This window comes from Chiloscyllium plagiosum, unplaced genomic scaffold (genome assembly GCF_037043375.1).
Source record: "Chiloscyllium plagiosum isolate Xiang-an unplaced genomic scaffold, Cpla_swu_hap1 HiC_scaffold_3, whole genome shotgun sequence".
In the NCBI taxonomy this organism is placed as follows: Eukaryota; Metazoa; Chordata; class Chondrichthyes; order Orectolobiformes; family Hemiscylliidae; genus Chiloscyllium; species Chiloscyllium plagiosum.
In genome coordinates this window covers 141,195,479-141,220,279 of record NW_028270141.1, presented here as the reverse complement: position 1 = coordinate 141,220,279, position 24,801 = coordinate 141,195,479, and the positions used below count along the sequence as shown (strand labels likewise).

Genomic DNA, 24,801 nt, shown 5'->3' with positions numbered 1-24,801 from the left:
GGGGGATGTAAATCCGAGGCTGAAGGCAGAGCAGCAATCTAGGCAAAGTTATTTTCTGATCGTCTTTTGTTAAGAAATGTCAGCCAACGGGCTAGTTTCATACAATTTGCAATCCTCAGTGAAGCATGATAATGCCTTGTTACAACATTGAAACAAAGTTTGGGTTGATTAAATGTTCCTATTATGATTAAAATCAGTGTCATCTAATTTGGTGCAATAATTTAAATGGTGTAACCATTGTGAAGTTATCCCCCAACCGGAGGCTGCCATGGCTATAACTGAATGAGACCAACCAAATAAATGACCATATACTCTTGAGTAGGGTATAGTGCTGGGCACTCTATCATATAACCATTGCTCCCACAAGCTTCCTCTATACCTTCAAGGCATACATGAAAACGATGGAGTATTCCCATGTATCCAATATCGTGCAGTTCCACATCATCCATTAGCATGACATCCCAGAAACCAGATTAAGCATCCACTCCCTTCCCAACATTGTTGTGGATGTCAATTTGCCCCCCAAGGACTGCAGCTTTGCAACTGTCAGTTCACCACCCCTTTCTCCAGGACATTCAGATCTTATGACAAAGTAACAGCAGCTCACTGCAGAGTCTTATCTACACCTGTACCACTCTAGCAATTTGTACCAGCTTTTTCAGTAGCATCTCATACCCCCCATTTCCAACATCTAGTTGAAAGGGAACAGATGCTTGGGAATGCTGTAATTTCCAAGATCTATTCAATTTGAGGCATTCTACCACGCAAGGTCCTATGTACTTTGCAAAGCCTCATGTTCACAGACTAAATTTTCCAAAACAGACCATCTAGTATTTTAAACAAGGTAAACTTTTAATAATCTGATTTATTCTAATTTAGTGACAATATCAAAAAAATACTTTTAAAGTAAAATTCCAAGTTCTGGATGATTGTAGAGTCCAACAAAACAGAAGCTACAAAATAAACAGGACCATATAATTCCTTTATATTTCCATACAACTTTACAACAATTCAAAAAAAAACCTCATTTGTACAAATTTTGGCAAATCAGACTTGACATAATGAGAAACTGTTAAGCTTTTCTTTGAAAATAATATAAACTTTTTAAAAGGATATGAAGTGCCATTTATAATCCCAATAAATAATCAAGATATTGCAACAACCCCACACAGCACTGTTTCCAAAATGTTTTCTAGCCATGATTGTTATTGGAGCAAAGCACCCAGAAACATAACAGGACAGTGCTTTTAACAAACTGCTACATTTTGGACTGTAAGTTCACTACAATGCACACTAAAGAAAGCAACCATCAGAAAAGGTAAATAAAAAATATATAATTGAGAAAAGTTGTTAAAACATACAACACATAAAAAACTTCAATATATAGTAGAAAATCATCTGTAAACATATGCAGCTTGAAATTTGCACCTTAGTTGTAAATTACCCACATTTCAGTGCCCATAGATCAGAACTCCATTTACCATAATTGCATATGAAATATGACTGTACACTTATTTACAGGGCTGTTCAATCATCCATCACTATGGAAATGACACAGGTTCACAAATGTATTTTAAAAATGATTTCCCAACAAGTGAAACAGTTAACTAATAGACTCTTCCTTTGCACTGCAACAAATACCGTGATGTTCACACTCAAAAAGGAGATATGCAAACATTTCAATCTCGTTGGCTATAAAAGCTCAGCTTTTGCCATCATGAGAAGCTCACAATGACACACAATAAAAATGCAGATGAGCAAAAACTGAAGTGAGCACCAGCCAATGCTTGAGTGTATTTGAGTTGTTAAAACTGATCCAACAATTGACGAAGGTAAGGGGCCTTTGTAAGGTCACGGTTGACGCTAAACAGCTTATACAGGACTGGGCAATCCAACGAGACACATTGAACTTGTCTATCCACACTGCCTGTGCAATTCCTGCAAATCTAAAAAACAAAAGATTTGGATAATTAGTAATTTAAAATACTTTCCAACAATTACAGCCAATTGGGCACTAGGTATTTTCAGAAAGCCAACCACAAAATGGAGTTGGGCATCAGCTCATGACTATTGCTCCTACAGGTTAAGCTCTATTTTCTGCACACCATTACCAGGTGCATCAGATCTTCAAGAGGGAGAGATAGAATAGGATGGAGGAAAAGGTGAAAGATATACATGCATTTTCTCACAAAGGCACACAACAAAGGGGAGAGATAGAGAATGGGACAATACAATAAAGACCATGAGGAGGAGTAAACTTCCATTTATAAAGCACTCAGAGTCGGTCATACAGCATGTAAACAGATCATTTGGTCGAACCAGGCCATGTTGACCATGTTCCCAAACCAAACTAAACCCACTTACCCACGTTTGACCCACATCCCTCCCAGCCTTCCTTAAAAAGGATTTTAGGTTTTTTTTACAAAATAGTATGACAACTTTACAATATAATAGCAACAAAAAAACCCACTAAACTACTAGTCTACTCCACAGACTAGTAAAACACAAAAAGAATGAAAAAAACCTATAAAAACTACAGTTCAATAAATAACCATTGAGAAAGAAAAAAAATAAGCAGACAAAATAAAATTATACCAAGTTAATACAAGGTAGCTTAAGTTACATTGATTTAAATTACTACATTCAGCGCAATCTCATCACAGCTCCCCAACACTGGCAGCAGTAGTGAGTAGACCCATATTTATACAGGATTCTTCTTCCCAGGGACCCCCAAACCGACAGACAGTCCTCACGGCTAGACAAAGGCCCTGGATAATATAGCCGATATATCTACATCAATATAATTCAAAAAGGGCCGCCACGTTCTATAGAACAACTCCGTTCTCTGGTGCACCATACTCATAAGTCCAGGGGGATGTATTCCATGATTATCCTATGGTAGCATGAGTGTCCTGGGGGATTTTCCGACACCCAGCTCATTAAAGTGTTCTTCCTTGCACAGAAAGAAAGAATATTAAACGGTTTCTTCCCATATGCATCCAGGGAAGGAAGATTTGGGAGACCCAGAAGGAGGGACAACGGATCCAACCCAATCTCCGTTCCCAAAACCTTTGCCAAGGCACTTGCTAGGTCATCCCAATACCTGCACATTTTGTGACATATCCACAAACAATTAGCCTCCCATCCTTCTTTATTCATGTGCTTATCCAAATGTCTTTTAAATGTTGCAACTGTACCCACATCCACCAATTCCTCTCGCAGTTCAGTCCACATATAACCACTGTGTAAAAAGTTGCTCCTCGTCCTTTTTAAGTCTTTCTTTTCTCACCTTCAAAATATGTCCCCTAGTTTTGAACTCCCCACACCCTTGCTTATCTCTGCCCCTCATGATTTTATAAACCTGTATAAAGGGTCATCCCTCAACCCCCTAATCCCCAGTGAGTTTGTCAGTGCAAAAGTTAACAGCTGATACTTGGAAAACTCTCAAACGAGAACAACGATCACTTAATCTTTTGCAGAACACCAGGAGGTAACAAACAATTCAGATATCTGGAATTTAAATCTCTAAAGTCAGTTCTTAGTCCATATAATTGATTCTGATAGGCAACTGCTGCAAAGATAATTAGTTTATTCTCTATTCCCACACAATTCCAACTTGGCTCATTATGCATCAACCCCCATGCACAAGACCCAACACCCTGGTATTGAGAACAGAATTCATTTATTTACTTAGGCACTGCATGGGCACAGTCAGCCCATCAAGTCCCTAGCCTGCACTCTACAGCGATGCGATTATCCAGTGCCACTTCCCACAATGTTTCATATTCAACTAAAGTTGTATCAATCAATTCCAATATCTCCCCCTCTGTTCTTTCCTTAACTTCACCCTGCAAACTCCATCCCCATCCCCTTTTGTGAAGCTTCCTTCAAACATTTGATTTACTTTTTGATAAGATTCCAACTGACCTTTATTCATAGCATTTTGAATAAGTCAACTTGATCCATTATATTACTGTTTCATCCTTTGGATTTTAGTCAGAGAAATGGCATAACTTGTAGTCTAGAAGGTTCAGTGTAAGTACCTTCAGCAGCTGAGACTGTTTCCACTCCCATTCTTGAATTTCCTGATGAAGGATCACCGCTACTTGCTGAGGGTTGCTCCGGCACTTGTTACAGATGCCCAGTTGAGTCAGCTCATCACAGACTGGACAATGCAGGGTGGTGAAATACTGGGAAATCGTTCCTTTACGACCATCTTGTTCATTGCGAGCTGTTGAAAATGCCTTTTGGACCTAAAGAAATATTAAACATTAAGCTTAAAGAACAACTTAATACATTAGTGGCCAGACCAATTGAAAACTAATACAATGTTAGGAGATCAAGGTATGCATCAAGGAATTATAGTGCTTCTTACCCTCGGTAACTCATGGTACCAGCTGAAAACATCAATACCAATCAAAGAAAAGACCCTGTTGAGGGGTGGCAGGATCTGTTTGCAGATATAGTAAGTAGCGTTCAGCCTCAAGCTGGGGTCCTGCAGCACCTCAATCGGTCGCCTGACGAGCTGAATGAGAGGCACCCCGGGCACTCCATACACAATGACGTAAGGGACTCTCTCGCCTACCCTAGGTTCAGAGCGCCGATCATATGACAGCATCCTCCTGTTTAAAGGACAAGATATGCATTAGCAATCAATCATTACAACATTATTAATTGCACCCCATACTAGCACTTGGCAAACACACCATTATTTCAGGAGCTCACTCACATATTCTCTCTATCTGATGCATATGCCAGGAGATACTTAAGTGCATAACTAGGATTGAAAAGGCTCTTTTATATTAGTGCTGAAAGTGGAGTGGATACTGCAGATTCTATATTAACCAGATGACTTCATGGGAAACTACTCTTCAGCCATGTGTTAAAATGACTTCAAAATAAATTAAACGTGAGTACACCTTCCTGGAATGTTCCAAAGTAAAACTGTAGCATGAAATACGTACAAAGGCATCACAAAATCTCAATTGTTACAGCACACAAGCCTTTATATTCATTATGTCCGCACTGCTCACAGATAAAGCAGCTCATCTGCTAAATTACTCCGTGACACTGTGCAATCGTTCTTTGTAAATAATGGTCGAACTACCTCTGAAAGCCAAACATTCAGGCAATTCATTCCAAAAATCACTGCCCAAAAATGTTCATGTTTTGGCTCTTTTGCAATTGAAATTTATACCCTCTATGTTCTTAATCCCTTCACCAGTCAGAAGGCTTCCTCCCCTTCTCCTGTTCTTCCCCCAAGCCCCCAAAAGGGGAAGGTCCCAATTTCTCCAAACAATCTTCATAGTTTAGTTAAATGTGAGACCATCCATTCTGGTCAAAGAATAGAAAGGCAACTTATTATTTAAACAGAGAAACTTCAGTGCAGAACTGGGTGTCCTTCTACAAAGATCATAAAACAACTAATGTGCAGGCACTGAAGTTAATAAAAGGAAGGCAAAAGAAAAATTGACATTTATTCTCTGTAAGACTAGGAAGTTGTTGCAACCATACAAGGCATTAATGAGACCTCACTTGAGTACTGCATACAACTTTGGCCCCCTACTTGACAGATGGAATTACATTGGAAGCAGTTCGGAGGAGGTTCACAAGATTGATTCCAGAGATAAGGGAGATTAAAGAGAGATTAAGCAGTTGGACCTATGCTCTCTGGAGTTTAGAATAATGGGGGGGAGATCTACTTGAGGTATAGAAGATGCTTAAAGGTACTGACAAAGTAGACAGAGAGGAAGTTTTGGTTTGTGGGACAATCTATAGGTCACAGCTTTAGGATAAGGAGTAGTATATTTAAACAGATGAAAAGAAACTGATTCATGACCCTTCGAGAGAAATAGTGAGATTCACTACCCCAGAGTGCAATGCCAGTGCCTGCTGTGACATTATGATGATGAACAGATTTGTAATTAGTAATGGGCTAAATCGGTATGGGGAGCAGCAAGAAAGTGGAGTTGAGGCCTGGATGAGATCAGCCAGGATTGTATTAAATGACAGAGCAGGCTCAAGGGGCTGGGTTGCCTATGCCTGCTCCGAGTTCTCATGGCTTTATAACTGAACTCTTCATCTCTGAAACCATTCTAATGAATCTTTTCTGCAACTTCCAATGCCTCCACATCTTTTCTAAAGTGTGGTGCTCCGGGATGCTCTAGGTGACACTTGACACAGCCTCCTTGCTCTTGTACTCTCTGGCCCTATGAATAAAACCTTTGTTACTATGAACTGTATTAATCACACTCAAACAGCTTTAATAACTTATACAACCAAGTGTCTCTGCTTCCGCACACCTTCAGAATTATATCCTTTACATTTCTCCATGTTCTTCCCCCCAAAAAAATCACTACTTTTCCAAGGATTGAACTTCATCCAAACCTACCAGTCCATTCTATGAACTTTTCTGTTCTCCTGAAATTCTAAACTTTCTTCCTTACAGCCCAAGTTTGGCGTCATCTGAAAATTTTGAAATTGCACCATACACAAAGTCCAGATCTAGATATTTCCAAGAGAAGGGGTCTCAACATTGACGAACCCCACCTCCCCCCAATCAAAAACACTGGCATCACCTTCCCTAAGAGCACAAGCTGCATGTTACTTGCCCACAAGTCTCTTGTGCAGCACTGTCTCAAAATCCTTTTTGAAGTCCACGTGCAACATATTAATAGCCTTGTCCTCATTCTTCTACTCCAAAATAAAACTCAAAAAAGTGAGTTGAACATGATTTGAGAACAAATCAGGGCTGGTTTCCTTTATTATGCAAAATTTGCCCAGGCGAGCTTAAATTTTATCCCAAACATTTATTTAGAGTTACTTCATTAAATCAGGATTTTTTTTGTGCGCGCACGTGCAGGCAGTGCTAACTCGGCTAGCATTTACTACTCATTTCTAACTCCCCTGGATAAAAAGATGGTGGTGAGCTGTCTCCTTGAACCACTGCAAGTAGACCTGGATCATGAGAGTAACCTTTTTTGAAAGGCAGGAAGGAATGTGGGAAAATACAGGTGCGAAGGAGATGTGGAACAATGGCAAAAGGAAATGTCACCGCAGCACTGAGAACCTAGAGGGGATATGCAGGAAATGAAGGCTGGAAGAAACAATGAGTTTGGGAGTGGTGAAACCATTCAGATTTGTGGATCATGTTAGTCTGTCAACTGAACCACCTCCTCTCTGGCTCAGTTACTACACTCTTACTTGGGGTTGGGCACAAACCTGCACAGAAGGTACAATTAATATACACCACACAATCAAACTCCAGAACCACCAAAAGATGATTTAAATAATGCAGGAATGGCCATGAAAGGAAGCTCAAATTACTCCTCTTGACCTGGGTCTCCATTTTCTAATCAGAACAAAGTTATACAAAAGGACAACCTTATTTACTACAGAACATCAATTTTGGGATCACTCTTCAGTAAGTTGATGTAAAGAGACATGAATGAGAGAGTGCACCTTTAATGCGCAACAGAACAGTTTAACACTCAATTGTGCTGAGTGTCAAGGATCAACATTTTCCCACCAGCCCCACTCCACCAACTGGACTTGATTCCAAGTTTCAGCGCTGCTTCTATTAGAATACATGCTTGGACAGCAGAATGAGATATGCTGATCTTCCAACACCCTTGACAAGTAAGCAGAGATATCATTATATTTATTCTTAAGCAGAGTCAAAACTTGGCCTTTTACACATTTTGCTGTGAATGCGATGTAATTATGTCATCAATAAAGTGTTGAACTTTGTGTTTCCCATTTTCATTTTGGTTATTGCATATTTTCAAATGTCAAAGAGCCATCCGCCCAGCTGCCGGTGCATTTTTCCGGGTGCCAGATTTCTGCTTCGTTTGTATACCTGCCCTGCCTTTACTGTCCCAGGAGCAGGCAGCATCACTTTCAATTTGGAATGGTGTCGACTGCCTGCTCCCCACAAGCCTCATTCAATGTGATGGGTTTTGCTCATTAAAGCACAAAGAACCTTGCATCCTTTAACAGCAACAGCAGCTTTCTGTGAAGTAGAATCTCAAACTGTACACCTCAAATTGAAGGGAGACAAAGTCCTTCAGCCAAAGCCCACTCCTTTAATACATTAACTTCCCTATCATTATACTCACTGGAATTGTCTGTGACAAGGATTCGAGGAAGGGATTATGGAGGTAGCTATGATTGCAGCAAATTGAAAGAAAAAAAAATGTATAGCAAAGATAAGTGGTAAGCCAGAGGATTGGTAAAATTTTAAAAACCATCAAAAGGGAGAAAGTCATTAGATTAGATTCCCCAAGGTGTGAAAACAGGCCCTTCAGCCCAACCAGTCCATACCCATCCTCCGAAAAGTAATCCACCCAGACCCATCTGCCTCTGACTAATGCACCTAACACTACAGGCAATTTAGCATGGCCAATTCACCTAACCTGCACATCTTTGGATTCTGGGAGGAAACTGGAGCACCTGGAGGAATCCCACACAGACACTGGGAGAATGCGCAAACTCCACACAGACAGTCACCCAAGACTGGAATTGAACCTGGGACCCTGGTGCTGTGAGGCAGCAGTGCTCACCACTGAGCCACCCCAATCTTGGAGGATAAACTGGCAAGTAACAAAAAAGAATAGGAAGAGCTTCTTTAATTATGTAAAACGTGCAAAAGTGAACATAGGCTCCATAGCTGCACAGGATTTGATTAAACAATTTGGCAATAATTAAGGCACATTCAATTTTGGCTTTTTATTTCAAAAGAGAATGGAAATATGAAAACAAGGAAATCTTGCTAAGACAATACAGGGCAATAGCCAGACCACAGAATACTGTGAATGTTTTTGGTCCCCTTTCTAAGAAAAGGCATACTGACATTGAAGTCAATCTACAGAAGGCTCACTAGATTGATACTGTGCATGGAAGGATTTTCTGAGGAAAGATTTAGCCTGCACGTACTACCATTTAGGAGAATGAGACATGACCTTATTGAAACTTACAAGATTCTTAAGGGGTAGATGCTGAGCAGTTTTCTCCCTTGTGGGAAAGTCTAGGACTAGAGGGCATAAATTTTTGATTTCTTACTCTGAAATTAAGACAGAAATAAGAAGGAATTTCTTCTCTCAGAGGGGAGTGAATCTATGGAATACTTTACAGCAGTGGGCTTTAGAGGCTGGTTTGTCAAATATGCTCAAGGCTGAGATAGACAGATTTTTAATTATTAAAGGACTCAAGGTTTATGGGAGAAACAAAAAAGATAGGGTAGTGAAGCTGAAGACCATCAAATCGTCCACGATCTTTCTGAACTGGGCTTGGTGGGTTAAGTGACTTTCTTTGACAGTTCTAGTCTTGTGGACAAACTCTCACATCCATGCTTTCATTTCTTTACTTTGCCTATAGCTGACAATTTGAAAGATCTTTCAAATAATAGGGAAAAAAAAAAGAGATTGCCTTCACCTATGTATAATTAACAATTACTGAGAATATTATTTCAAAAGAAAAAAAGGCTTACCATATCAACATCGTGTAATTTGTTTTTCTACATTGCAGTCTTCCCACTGTCACACTTTTCTCATTTCTCTTTTATTCCCTCAGTATTCACTGTTGGATTAATTTCATCTCTTATTTGCTTGTAACACTCCACTAACACCGGATCAAAATGTGCAGAAATATTCAAATATTTAATATTATTGATAGATTAAGAGCCCTGCAATTGCCCAGATAGTGTCACTATTCTCTTTAAATGACAATCCAACTACCTGGATTCAGTCCTGTTCATCCTGAATGTTTGGCTATTTCTTCATTACAAATCGCTAATATTCAATCCATTTTCTTCAACTGTTTGACTTGCATACCACATTGCCATAGGGATTTGTCCCTTTTGGTTCTAAAGGAGAGGCTGAATCCACAAGAGAAACTGGATGGCAAGTTAGCATTATCCTGGGGACACTTCTAGAAATGTTAATTTAACGTTTCAAAATTTCTATCTACATTCAATGATGCTAATAAGTTTTCATTTGTCCCGAGCTGGTACTTAAATATCCTTCCCATTTTATTACTGGTCTAATTAAACTTGTAATTATTTTTTTTTTATTCAGATAAGATTTGCAAGTTCTCCAGAGAATGAAAGACAGCTGTGAAATATAATTTAGTGCTTCCAGTGTTTTGGTTACCACTGTAGTAGCTCTGACCTGACTGGGAGCCAGCTTTGCAGACTTTAGGTTTCTGCCAGTCTAAGTAATGCATTCACAGTTATCACACAAGCCACTTTAAAAGAACAAACAAAGCAGTCCTTTATAAATCCAGTGGATATTCTAGGTCTTTACCACCAGTACAACTCACCTGGTTAGTTCAAGGGCAGGGACACATGCCCCTGGACGATATGAGTCACTCCCCCGGTACTCTTTGGCAAAAGTCAGGTCCTGCAAGCTGGCCTTCCCTTCTAGTACCTTTGTACATTGCTTCTGGACATATCTTTTGATTTGACTGATATCTCTGGTTTCAAACAACAGCTTTATCGAGCGTTCTAGAATCTGTGGAAAGATTCACACATGAAAAGCCAGCAGCCACTCCTGTTATATACAAAGCTGGTAAAGTGCTCCATTTGTTCAAAATTAACGACAAATATTTCACTATTGCCAAACTCTCGTTGAAATTAACATCCCAAGTCAATGAACAACTCTGGGTCAGTTTAGATTATACCAGTCTAAAAAGCAAATGACCATTTTTGGTATGTACAGTTCTCATTCCTCTGTATCTGTTCTAGTCTCTCCTATTAGTGGAAACATCTTCTCCATGCCCACTCTATCCAGGCCTTTCAGTAAGTTTCAATCAGATCCACCACACCGTTCCCCCACACCCAACCCACCCACGACCCCCAACCGCAGGCCCAGAGTCCTCAACCTTTCCTCAAACAACAGGCCCTCCATCCCAGGCATCATTCTTGTATAACTCCTGTGGAGCTCCTCCAATGCCAGTACATCATTCCTTAGATTCAGAGTCCAAAACTACTCAATATTCCAAATGTGGTCCCAGTGTCTAAGAGAGCCTTAACAGTACATCTCTGCCCTCTCAAAATGAACGCCAACATTGCATCCCAACTGCCAAGGTTAACATGCAGATTCAGTGAAGACATTCTTGAACTAGGACTCCGAAGTCTCATCATACTTCGAATTTCTGAAGCCCTTTCCCCATTTGAAAACAGCCTATGGATTTATTCTTCCTACCAAAGAGCACAACCTCACACTTTCCCACACTGTATTCCATCTGCCACTTCTTTGCTCACTCTCTTTGTCTGCCCAAGTCCTTCTGCAGCCTCCCTGCTTCCTCAACACCACCTGTTCCTCCACCTTTCTTTGGCATCTGCAATCATTGTATTAATGCTCTCAGTTCCTTTGTCTAGTAACGTAAACTGTGAATAACTGTGATCCCAGATTAGATTACCTACCTACCTACAATGTGGAAACAGGCCCTTCAGCCCAACCAGTCCACGCCGACACTCCGAAGAGCAACCCACCCAGACCCATTCTCCTACACCTAACACTACGGGCAACTTAGCATGGCCAATTCACCTAACCTGCACATTTTTGGACTGTGGGAGGAAACCGGAGCACCCGGAGGAAACCCATGCAGACACGGGGTGTCTGCTCTAGTGATGGAGAGGGATAAGTGTGTACTACAGGGCAAGAGTTATAGCTGGGGGCAGGGAAATTATGATGCGGTGAGGCATGACTTAAGATGTGTGGCTTGGAAAAGTAAGCTTCAAGGCAAGGGCGTAATTGATATGTGGACCTTGTTCAAGGAGCAACTATTGAGTGTCCTTGATAAGTATGTACCCGTCAGGCAGGGAGGAAAGGGTCGTGTGAGGGAGCCGTTGTTTAATAAGGAATTGGAATCCCTGGTTAAATGGAAGAGGGCGGCCTATGTAAAGATGAGGCGTGAAGGTTCAATTGGGGCGATTGAGAGTTATAAGGTAGCCAGGAAGGACCTGAAGAGAGAGCTAAGAGCAGCAAGGAGGGGACATGAAAGGTCCTTAGTTGGTAGGATTAGGGAAAACCCGAAGGCTTTCTATAGGTATGTCAGGAATAAAAGAATGACTAGGGTAGGAATAGGTCCAGTCAAGGATAGTAGTGGGAAGTTGCGTGTGGAGGCTGAAGAGATTGGGGAGACACTGAATGAATACTTTTCGTCCGTATTCAATCAGGAACAGGACATTGTTGTCAATGCGAGTACTGAGTCACAATTAAGTAGAATGGATGGCTTTGAGGTATGTAGAGAAGAGGTGTTGGAAATTCTGGAAAGGGTGAAAATAGATAAGTCCCCTGGGCCTAATGGCATTTATCCTAGGATTCTCTGGGAAGCAAGGGAGGAGATTACAGAGCCATTGGCCTTGATTTTTATGTCCTCGTTGTCTACAGGAGTAATGCCAGAAGATTGGAGGCTAGCAAATGTGGTTCCCTTGTTCAAGAAGGGGAGTAGGGATAACCCTAGTAACTATAGGCCAGTGAGTCTCACTTTTGTTGTGGGCAAAGTCTTAGAGAGAATTGTAAGGGATAGGATTTATGAACATCTGGATAGGAATAATGTGATCAAGGATAGTCAGCATGGTTTTGTGAAGGGCAGGTCATGCCTCACAAACCTTATTGAATTCTTTGAGAAGGTGACTAAGGAGGTGGACGAGGGGAAAGCGGTAGATGTGGTGTATATGGATTTTAGTAAGGCGTTTGATAAGGTTCCCCATGGTAGACTACTGCAAAAAATACGGAGGTATGGCATTGAGGGTGAGTTGGAGGTTTGGATTAGGAGTTGGCTGGCTGGAAGAAGACAGAGGGTAGCAGTTGATGGCAAAGGTTCATCTTGGAGTGCCGTCACTAGTGGTGTTCCGCAAGGATCTGTTTTGGGACCATTGCTGTTTGTCATTTTTATAAATGACCTGGAAGAGGGGTTAGAAGGTTGGGTGAGCAAGTTTGCGGATGATACGAAAGTCGGAGGAGTTGTAGACAGTGAGGAAGGATATGGCAGGTTACAGCGGGATATAGATAAGCTGCAGAACTGGGCAGAAAGGTGGCAAATGGAGTTCAATGTAGCTAAGTGTGAGGTGATTCACTTTGGTAAGAGTAATAAAAAGATGGGGTACTGGGCTAATGGTCGGATACTTGGTAGTGTGGATGAGCAGAGGGATCTTGGTGTCCATGTACACAGATCTTTGAAAGTTGCCACCCAGGTAAATAGTGCGGTGAAGAAGGCATATGGCGTACTGGCTTTTATTGGTAGAGGAATTGAGTTCCGGAGTACTGAGGTCATGTTGCAGTTGTATAAGACTCTGGTGCGGCCGCATCTGGAGTATTGTGTGCAGTTTTGGTCGCCATATTATAGGAAGGATGTGGAGGCACTGGAACGGGTGCAGAGGAGGTTTACCAGGATGTTGCCTGGTATGGTAGAAAGATCGTATGTGGAAAGGCTGAGGCACTTGGGGTTGTTTTCATTGGAGAAAAGAAGGTTTAGGGGTGACTTGATAGAGGTGTACAAGATAATTAGGGGTTTAGATAGGGTTGACAGTGAGAATCTTTTTCCACGTATGGAGTCAGCTATTACAAGGGGGCATAGCTTTAAATTAAGGGGGAGTAGGTATAGGACAGATGTTAGGGGTAGGTTCTTTACTCAGCGAGTCGCGATTTCATGGAATGCCCTGCCAGTAGCAGTGGAGGACTCTCCCTCATTATGGGCATTTAAGCGGGCATTGGATAGGCATATGGAGGATAGTGGGCTAGTGTAGGTTAGGTGGGCTTGGATCGGCGCAACATCGAGGGCCGAAGGGCCTGTACTGCGCTGTATTCTTCTATGTTCTATGTGCAAACTCCACACAGACAGTTGCCTGAGGTGGGAATTGAACCTGGGTCTCTGGCGCTGTGAGGCAGCAGTGCTAACCACTGTGTCACTGTGCTGCCCAACACAGACCTCTGCAGAACTCCACCAGCCACTGGCTGACATTCTGAAAAGGACCCCTTTATCCCTGGTCTGAGCCAGTCAGCTAATCCACTATCCATGTCAGGACCTTGCTTGTAACACCATGGATTTTCATCTTGTTTAACACCCTCCTGTATGGCACCTTGTCAAAGGCCTTCTGGAAATCCAAATAGATCACATTCACTGGCTCTCCCTTGTCTAACTTGCTTGTTATCTCCTCAAAAGAACAACAACAGATTTGTCAGACATGACATCCCCTTGACGAAGCAGTACTGAATCAGCCCCATTTTACCATGCAATCCAGGTACTCAGCAATCTCATCTTTCATAATGGACTCTAAAATCTTAACTCCGATCAGACTAACTGGCCTATAGTTTACAGTCTTCCGCCTCTCTCCCTTCTTAGACAGGGGTTCGATATGAGCCATCTTCCAGGTTTGTGAGATCCTTCCTGACTCTAGCAATTCATGAAAGATCACAACCAAAGCCTCTACAATCTCCTCAGCTATCTCCTTAGTGATGGTCACTACACTCACCTTTACCCTGACTCTTGAAGTCTGGTATATTGCTGGTGTCTTCCACGGTGAAGACCAATACAAAGTACCTACTTACCTCCTCTGACTTTACTTTGTTTTCAATAACTACGACTCCAGAAACAAAAACAGAAATTGCTTGGGAAAAAAAACTTAACAGGTCTAGCAGCATCTATGGTGGGGAATGAGAGATAATGTTGAGCCCAGTGACCTTTCTTCTTTGCTACTGTTACATTTGATTCAATCTCTGCCCCCTCAAACTGCAGGGTGAACTTGGTCATATTATGGTCACTGCCCTCAGGGATTCTTTCACCTTCTGTTGCCTAATCAGGTCTGCCCCTCATTTCACATCACTAAATCCAGAACTGCCTGTTCAGTGGGCTGTGCCACAAGCCCCTCCATAAAAACAACTTGTAGACATCCCACTAATTCCTTTTCTTGGGATCCGTTACCAACCACCTGCATACTGAAGTCCCCCATGCTTACTGTAATAGTGGTCTTTCTTACATGCCTTTTATTTCCAGATTTATTTTTTTCTCCAGATCCTGACTACTGCCAGGAAGCCTGTACACAACCCTTACCGGGTCTTTTTCCCGGTTTGTGGTTCCTCACTCTACCCACACATATTTCAAACCTTCTAACTCTATACTGTTTGTTGCTTTCAATTTAATTTCTTACTGACCAGGAAACCCTGCCACTTCTGACTATCCTTTCAGTAAGATGCGAATCCTTGGATATTTAGTTCCCACCCACATCTCTGACATTACTACATTGTACCTGCCAATTTTAATCTGTGCTTCACGCTCATTACCTGGCTTTGTATACTGCTCTTTTTAAAGTACAACACCCTCAGTCCTGCAAAGACTGTCCCTCTTCTCACAGTTGATCCCTTATCTGCTGTGCCTGGCGTTAGATACCAGACACTTGCCTTGAAATACTAGGAGAACTACCTTCTATCGTTAATGGCTCTTTCACATCTTATATAACCACCTACATTCAAAACGAATGATAATCCAGTTTCAGCAATTTAATGTTCCAGTAAGGAGGAAGGACAAGGAATCGCAAGATAAAGGGACCCTTGGGTTACATGGGAGGTGCGAATTTAGTCAAAAAAGAAAAAAAAAGCATATGAACGGTTTAGGAAGCTAAAAATCTGATATGCCAATGAGGAATAAGAAAATCAGGAAAGTACTCAAGCAGGGAATTAGAGTAGGAAGGGGCCATGACATGACCTTGGCAAGAAGGTTAAAAGAGAATCACAAGGCAATACATAAATAGATTAAAACGAAGACGATAACTAGGGAGAAGGTAGAACCACTCAAGGATAAAGGAGGGAAAGTGACTGGAGCCAGAGGATGTGGGCGAGATCCTAAATAAGTACTGTGTGTCAGTTTTTACCCAGGAGAAGGATATAGAGGGCAGTGACATTTGTGTGGAACATGCTAATATGCTAGGCATTTTGAGATCAAGAAAGAAGTGGTGGTGGATCTCTTGAAGAGCATTAAGGTGAATAGGTCCCCAGGGCCTGATGATATATACTCCAGGTTACAGAGAGGCAAGGGTGGAGACTTATGGGGTCTTGACCAAGATCTTAGCAAGCTTGTTAGCCACTGGAGAAGTCCTGGAGGACTGGCAAGTAGCTAACATTGTTCCTCTATTCAAGAGCAGAAATAGGGATAATCTAGGAAACCATAGACCAGTGAGTCTCACATCAACGGTTGGGAAGCTATTGAAGAGAATTCTTAGGGATAGGAAAACATGGCCTAATTAGGGACAGTCAGCATGGCTTTGTGCAGGGCAGGTCATAACTTAAGTTGTTTGAATTTTGAGGTGACGATAACGGTAATCGATGAGGGTAGAGCAGTGGATGTTGTTTACATGGATTTGAGTAAGGCTGTCAATGGGGTCCCTCATGGTAGGCTCATCCAGAAGATTAAGATTAATGGGATAAATGATGACGTGGCTGCATGAGTTAGGAATTGGCTTGTCCATAGAAGACAGAAGGTAGTGGCTGAAGGGTGCTTTTCTGGCTGGAGGTCCATAACTAGTGGTGTTCTGCAGGAATCTGTACTGGGGCCTCTGCTGTTTGTAATGTATATAAGTGACATGGATGAAAATGCAGATGGGTGGGTTAGTAAGTTTGCAGATGATACAAAGGTCAGTGGAGTTGTGGATAGCGTAAAAGGTTGTCAAAGAATACAGCGGGATATACATCAACTGCAGATACAGACGGAGAAACGGCAGATAGGGTTTAATCTGGGTAAGTGTTAAGTGCTGCACTTTGAGAAATCAAATGTTAAGGAAAAGTATACAGTTAATGGCAGGACTCTGAAAAGTGTTGATGTACCGAAGGATCGTGAGGTTCAAGTCCATAGCTCCCTGAAAGTAGCCACTCAAATAGATAGAGTTGTAAAGGCGGCGTATGGCATGCTTGCCTTTATTGGACAGGGAATTGAGTACACAAGTCAGAATATCATGTTGTAGCTTTATAAGACTTTGGTTAGACCACACTAGAGTACTGCGTTCAATTCTGCTTGCCACATTATAGGAAGGATGTGGAGGCTTTCGAGAGGGTGCAGAAGAGTTTTACTTGGATGCTACCTATATTAGAGGGCATGAGCAATAAGGAGAGGCTAGAAAAACTCGGATTATTTTCTCAAGTGGCAGAGGCTGAGGGGAGACTTGATAGAAGACTATAAATTATGAAATGCTCAGATATAATTGATGGTCAGAATCTTTTTCTCCCCCTCCCCACAGAGTTGAAACATCTAATACTAGGGAGAGTTATTTTAAGGTGAGAGGGGGAAGTTCAAAGGAGATGTGTGGGGCATTTTTTTTAAATACACAAGAGTGGTTGAAGTCTGGAACTTACTGCCAGGGTTAAGTGGTGGAGGCAGATACAATAGGGACATTTAAGGGACATTTAGATAAGCACATGAATATGCAAGGAATAAAAGTTTCATTTGGTATCATGTTCGGCACAACAGAGTGGGCTGAAGGGCCGGTTCCTATGCTGTACAGTTCTATGTTCACTTTACCAGTATTGCTCACTATGTCTGCAAGATGCTGGAATCTGTGCCCTGCAGGATAAGGAAACATGTCAAATGCGTTGTTCCTTTTTGAACCCCACAAAAGGTTAATAGCAGACAATTTGCTGACAAAATTCTCCCAGTAGTTGCAGGCATTATGCTTGTTTTGATCTATTTATGGACAATAACCTGAACTAAAAAAATACGTACAGCATGAAGGTATCAGATAGCATCTTCTACTCTGTATTCAGGAGTCATCAAATTGGATTCACTTGCTTGTATTACGGTGTGAAATACGAAACCTAAATGTCATATTTTAGTAAAACGACTTGAGGACAATTTCAAGGATATGATGATATCAAATATCCAGCTTTGGAATTCTGCGACAAAATAAATTGCTTGAACCTTTGAAATTATTTTCTTTTGTTTGTGCAATTAATGTGGGGATATCTGTGTGGTGGTGAACAAAGAAAATACTTCATTAAAAAACACAAATATAACATACCTTGGAGACAGCAGGGCAGGAGTCTCTCCGCACAGTTTCGATACCCTTGGCATCGAAAACAGGATCTTTCTGGTCTAAACTCTCATACATATAACCAACATATCTCTTCTTTGATTGCAAAACACATGGCAAGTAAACCTATCAGAAAAACAAACAACAAAAGATTACCACTATGTCACTGTCTCCCCAATTCTGTAATGTCAGTAGATTAGTAATCTAGAATCCCAAGCGAATGTTCTGGGGATGTGTGTTTGAATCCCACCATAGAAATCAATTAAAAAAAACTGCAATTAAAATGGTAACCTAATAAACATTGTTAATTGCCATAAAATAGCGTTTGGTTCATTAATTTCCTTGAGGGAAGCAAAACTGGCCTCCAGACCCATAGCAGTGTGGTTGACTCTTAATTGTTCACACGGAGAACTTTTTTTTTGTATGGGGAAATTCACAAATAGTGCTGATCCATGTGGATGGAGGAATACTGGTTGTACTACGCATTACCTGTCAGCAAGTAAACAGCTAAGAGTCAAAGCTAATTTCTATTCATGGACATAATTGTGATTTGTATGTTAGAAAGTACAACAAGCAGAGAATAAACCATCAAATTTAAAAAACCTTCAGCTATCTGGTGTTAAATATTGCAAGAATTGGATGATAATTTATTACAGAAAAAATTTCATTAACAATCTAATTGATAACATTCTGAACGATCATATCATATTTATATTGTAATAATAGTTAACAAATTTTCTGCTCAGATTCACTCCTTATACAGTTTTAACCTGTTTAAAACACTAATAAAGTTTGATCAACCAGTTACCGTACATTTGTAACAGATCCTATTAACTTCAAAGGATAAAACAAAAAATGGTACAATCACGACATTTAAAAAGGGATCTGAATGTGTATCTGAATAGGAAGGGTTTAAGAGGGATATGGGCCAAATGCAGGCAAATGGGACTTGATTTATTTAGGATATCTGGTCGGCATGGACGATTTGGACTGAAGGCTCTGTTTCTGTGCTGTACATCTCTATGACTCCAAGTCTATACAGGTAGGCAATAAATGCTGGCCTAGTCAGTGACTCCCACATCAATCTTTGGTACAGAAACACATTAAAAAAAATTCAAGTCTCTGGTTAGGGAACAGCATATCGCAAACAAATCAAAATGTGATGAATTTAGGATTCTTCGAACTGTTTCAAATTTGTTTTTATGAAATGTTAAGGATATGAATGTGAATGTTGAGGACAGGGCAGCACGGTGGCCCTGTGGTTAGCACTGCTGCCTCAGCACCAGGGACCCAGGTTAGATTCCAGCCCTGGGTGACTGTCAGTATCCCCATGTCGGTGTAGGTTTTCACTGGGTGTTCTGGTTGTATCCCACAGTCTAAAGGATGTGGAGGCTAGGTGGATTAGCCATGGAAAACATGGGGTTACAGGGATAGGGTGGGATGCCATTTGGATTATCTGCAATGTAGGGATTCTATGATTCTATACAAGGTCCTGCATAATCAATCAGCTGGGTTGGATGTGTAAGCATTGAGATGCAACTCCGCTACCATGCATTTAAAAACCTCCCTGTTAACATCCTGGGCGTTACCATTGACCAGAAACTGAACTGGACCAAGCATATAAATACTGAGGCTACAAGATCAGGTCAGAAGCTAATAAATAGCCCACCACCAAACCTCGTCCACCATCTACAATGCAGAGGTCAGGAGTGCAATGGAATATTTTCTCATTGCCTGTACAAATGCAGCTACAACTACAAAAGAAACTCAACACCATCCAGGGCAAAAGCACCTCAATCATGATGCATACTGGTAGCAATGTACATGATTTACAAGATGCACTTCAACAAATCATCGTGGCTTCTTCAATAGCAATGTCCAAACACGCAACCTCTATCATTTAGAATGACAATGGCAGCAGATAGATGGGAACACCATCAGCAGCAAGTTTCCCTCTAAGGCACACATCACCCAGATCTGGAACGGTCACTGCTCCTTTGCTAGGTCAAAATTCTTGAACTCTCTTCCTAACAGCACTGTATCTATAACACATGCAGGGCGGAAGCTCATCTCTTTCTCAAAGATAGTTTGGGATGGGCAATAAATACTAACCTAGCCAGCAATGCCCATGAATGAATAATCCATGCCCACACTTGCCAATCAGCTTTGCAGGAATGTCTCCAATTTCGGTTAAACAGTAAAATTATTAACAGTCAGAAGTAACCAGAATAATGTGATACACCCTTGAGAACTCAAAGTGCAATCTCCACTCAAAATCTTGAATCTTCCACCACTTCAGATTTTTCTCTCTGCACCGCTGACAGGCTCTTTCAGTTACCCCAACAGACCCTTCAAGATCACTGAAGCTTGAAAAGGGACTTGAAATTTATTGGCATTACCTGGCTTACAATACTTTAATTTTCAAGGTTTTTGTCAAGGATTTATAGCTCGGCTGCAGATTGACAAAGTTATGAGTATGTTCGTGAGATGGGAGGTTGATTTGCAGACATATTCTCCTGTCTAGGTGACATTTTCATTGTTTTATGGGGTCCTATGAAGTGCTGCTGTACTCTCTTCTGGAATTTATTTGGTTCCGTTCCTGCTGCTTCTGGTTGCTTGTTGTTGTGGCCGGTATATTGGGTCTAGGTCTATGTTTGTTGGAGTCCATGGATGAGTGCCATACTTCTAGAAATTCGCTGGCTGTCCTCTGTTTAGCTTGTCCTATGATCGTTGTGTTGTCCCCGTGGAACCTGTGGTCCTTATCATCAGTATATAGCTACTAGAGATAGCTGGTCATGGCATTTAGTGTCTACTTGGTGTTCATGGATGTGGATTGCTAGTTATCTGCCTGTTTGTTCTATATAGTGTTTCATGCAGTCTGTGCATGGAATCTTGTAAATTATGTTTGCCTTGCACCTGATGGGCATAGGGTCTTTCACTCTGGTGAGTTGTTGTCTGAGCATGGCTGTCAGTTTATGGGCTGTCATGAATCCCAGTGGTCAGAGAAGTCTGGCTGTCAGTTCAGAGACCTTTTTATGTAAGGTAGTGTGGCTGGTCAGTTAGGTCATGGCATGTTTGTTAGCTTGTCGTGTTGTCTGCCAGTTAGGCATCTGCAGATGAAGTTGCGGGGATATCTGTTCTTGGTGAAGACTCTGTAGAGGTATTCTTCCTCTTTTCGTAGTTCAGGAGTGATGCAGTCTGTTGCAGCCCTTTTGAACAAGGTGCTAATGCAGCTTGTCTTGTTTGTGTTTGGGTGGCTGCAGTTGTAGTTCAGGATCTGGTCAGTGTGTGGCTTTTCTGGACACTTCTGTGGTGTAGTCCCATTCTGTTATTTCTACCATCTCATCCAGGAATGGGAGTTGATTATGGGTTTCCTCCTCTCTCATAAATCTGATCCCTGTGAGCATGGTATTGACAATCCAGAGTGTGTTTTTAATTTCTGTTCTGTTCGTGATAATAAAAGATCACGCCCACGTATCTGATCCAGAGTGAGTTGGATTTGTGGTAGGGCTGTTTGTTCCAATATTTGCATCCCTGCTTCTGCTTTGAGCCCAGAGATGGGTGAGCCCATAGGTGTTCCATTGATCTGTTCATATATTTAGTTGTTGAATGTGATGTGTGTTGTCAAGCACAGGTCTAGTAGTTTGAGTATGCAGCCCTTGCTGATAGAACAGACCTCACAACAGAGAAACCTGTTTGTCCAGGATGAAACCAGAAAGCAGCAACACCCCAGGTTTTCATGGATTACCCAAGGTACACAAACCAGATATTCCACTCAGACCTAATGTGGCATGCCCAAGATCTCCATCGCATAAACTGGCAAAAGAAGATACTTCAGGTTTGTTGAAGTTATCAGTGGATCCAAACACTCCATACAATCATTACAGGAATTCCTAGACAACATTAAGAACATAAACATAGACAAAGACGAAATAATGGTCTCATTTGATGTAACAGCACTGCTCACTTCAACTGACAAAACTCTAGCCAGAGGGGTAATAGCCAACCTCCAGGACAAATAGATTCCCCATTGTGTCGACTGTTCCATCAACAAGGACTGTATATTCAAACTACTAGACCTGTGCTTAACGACTCACATCACGTTCAACAACCAAATACATGAACAGATCAATGGAACAGCTATGGGCTCACCCATCTCTGGACTCGGCAGAAGCAGTGATGCAAAGACCGGGACAAAGAGCCCTCCCACAGATCCAACCCAAACTCTGGATCAGATATGTGGACAACACTTGTTATTATTACAGGAGGAAACCAACAATTAACTCCCATTCTTGGATGTGATGGTAGAAAGAACACAGAATGGTGAATGCACCACAAAAATGTACAGAAAAGCCACACATGGACCTGATCCTGAATTACAACTGCAACCACACACACACGCTGAAGCTGCATTAGGACTCTGTTCAAATGTGCTCCAACACAATGCTCCAAGAACAGATATACCCACAGATGTCTAACAAACAATTCGAGGAGGATATGCCACCACCTAAATTACCAGGTGCTCTACCTTATACGAAAAACGCCTCAGAACAGATAGCCCAACTTCTCCAACCACTCTGATTCATGATAGTCCATAAACCAACAGTCACACTCAGACAACTCACCAGTTCAAAAGACCCTATACCCGTCATGTGCAAGCCAAACATAATTTACAAGATGGAGAAAGTTGAAGATTTCATGCAAAGACTGCACGAAACACTATATGGAACAAACAGGCAGACAACCAACAATCCTCATCCATGAACACCAACGAGCCACTAAATGCCATGACTAACTATCCTTAGGACCACAAATTCGATTGAGACAACACAATAATCGTAGGACAGGCTAAACAGAGGACAGCTAGAGAATTTCTAGAAGCATGGCACTTAGCCATGGACTCCACCAACAAAACACAGACCTAGACCCAATATACCGACCATGAGAATGAACAGCTGGAACTGGCAACCGGAAGCAGTAGGAATGGAACCAAATAAATTCCAGAAGACAGTACAGCAGGGCTTCACAGCAGGCTCCAAAGCACTGAAGAGGTCACCTAGACAGGGGACTGAAATGTCTGAAATTCAACTTCCCAGCTTAACAAACACTCCCACAACTATGACATAATTAATAAGAAAAATTAAAGTATGATTAAGATTAAGTGACTTATTGGGCTTTCACTGTTATTGAAAATAGGCATCTCACCTTCTCAAATTTCAATTTCACAGGCTTTGGATTTGTGGCAGTCACAGCATCAGCAATCTCCTGTCCAATCTTGAAGGCCTGCTCCTTGGTTGCTCCTTTCAACAGCACAAACATACTGTACAAGAATACAAACCCAACTCAAAGTCACCAATAAAATTACAATTTCGGTTCTAATTTACATTTGCAGCATACCCTTTCTACTCTTCAGCTGTGGCCTTCCCAAAACCTTTCCATTTAGGAAAATGAGAGGTAATCTCACTGATATAATCAAGGTTGTGAATTGGCTAGTTAATGTTTCCCTGGCTGGGGAGTCTGGATCACAGGAACAGAGTCTAGGGAGAAAGGACCAATCGTTTCAGTTGGAGAGGAGGAGAAATTTCTTTGCTCGAGAATATTGTGAATCTTTAAAATTATCCTCCCAGAGGGATATGATTGCCCTATTGTTGAATATATTTAAAAAGGTATATTGAATGAATTTTGGGGAAAGAGGAATTAAGCCCAAGATTGGCCATAACCTTAATGAATGGTGAAGCAGGCTCAATAGGGCCAAGTATCATCTATGCTTCCACCGGCATCTCCAAACCATTACTGCTATTACTTATGTTTTCATTCTCTACAATTCCTATATTTTGTTTTCTTTGCCCCTACTGACTTATAACAGTCTTTTATAGTATTAGTGTCTTCTGACAAGCAGTGTGTAGATTATTTTGCTCATTTATTCCATCATAAGCATGCTTGTTAATTCTTTCAATATTTTCTATTTCATAAAATAAATAAATCTGAAGTCACATGTGGGTCAGTTTGAGTAAGGACTGCTGAAAAGGATATTTAAAAAAACAACTTGCTTAGTAATCTGACAGTGGCACAGTCAACTTTATTGTTACCAGATGTTGTTTTGTTAGAGTTGTAAAACAGAGTCTAAATCTTTGATTCTAAAGGATTATTAGGAACCTCTTTTACTGAATGACCTGCCATGCATTTCCAGAAATCTGTGGTCTATTTTACGGGAATGGATTTAAAATAGGTTCCACAGTGGCATTATAAAATGGAATTTGAGACTGAACCACGAAAATTATTAGGGCAGGCAACCAAATTTTGGTCAAAACATTAATAGGTTTTTAAGGACAAGAGAGGTAGAGAGACAGATTTAGGGCCAAGACAGCTGCAAGGACAGTCAGCAATGGTGGACTAATGTAATCCAGGACGCAAAGAAGAATGCAGGTAACCCAGTTGTGTAGCTGGAGAAGATTGGACATTTTTAAAAAAGTATAATCATACAATGAGGGTCTTGCTCTTAATGTGAACATTCGTGACCCATTGCTAATTAGCCTTGACTAGAATGGATTATGAGGCCAATTCAGATGATATTGAAGAGTCAACACTATTAACCCTGAATCTCAAATCACATGTAGGCCAGACCAATTAAGTACGGCAGATTTCTTTCCATTAATGAACATGATGAATCGTTAGTGAAATATTAGTGGCTTTTGACAATCGATCGTAGTTTTAAGGTTACCATGGGTAAACAAGTTTTTAATTCTAGATCTCATGGGTTGACTTTAAATTCCATCAGTTGC

At 41.2% G+C, this 24,801-nt stretch overlaps 1 protein-coding gene across 2 annotated transcripts in view; it reads right to left on the bottom strand.

Moving 5' to 3' along the window:
• Positions 1-963: 963 nt before the first annotated feature.
• Positions 964-24,801, bottom strand: part of rev3l (REV3 like, DNA directed polymerase zeta catalytic subunit) — a 198,201-nt gene continuing 174,363 nt past the window's right edge. For both annotated transcript variants that reach the window (XM_087983923.1, XM_043687152.2), the window contains 6 exons: positions 23,225-23,339; positions 18,008-18,145; positions 10,318-10,508; positions 4,376-4,622; positions 4,044-4,253; positions 964-1,946 (listed from right to left, as the gene is read on the bottom strand). In XM_087983923.1, the coding sequence (XP_087840049.1) occupies positions 1,806-1,946; positions 4,044-4,253; positions 4,376-4,622; positions 10,318-10,508; positions 18,008-18,145; positions 23,225-23,339 (1,042 nt within the window). In that variant the 3' untranslated portion in view covers positions 964-1,805. The remainder of the gene's footprint in view (positions 1,947-4,043; positions 4,254-4,375; positions 4,623-10,317; positions 10,509-18,007; positions 18,146-23,224; positions 23,340-24,801) is intronic.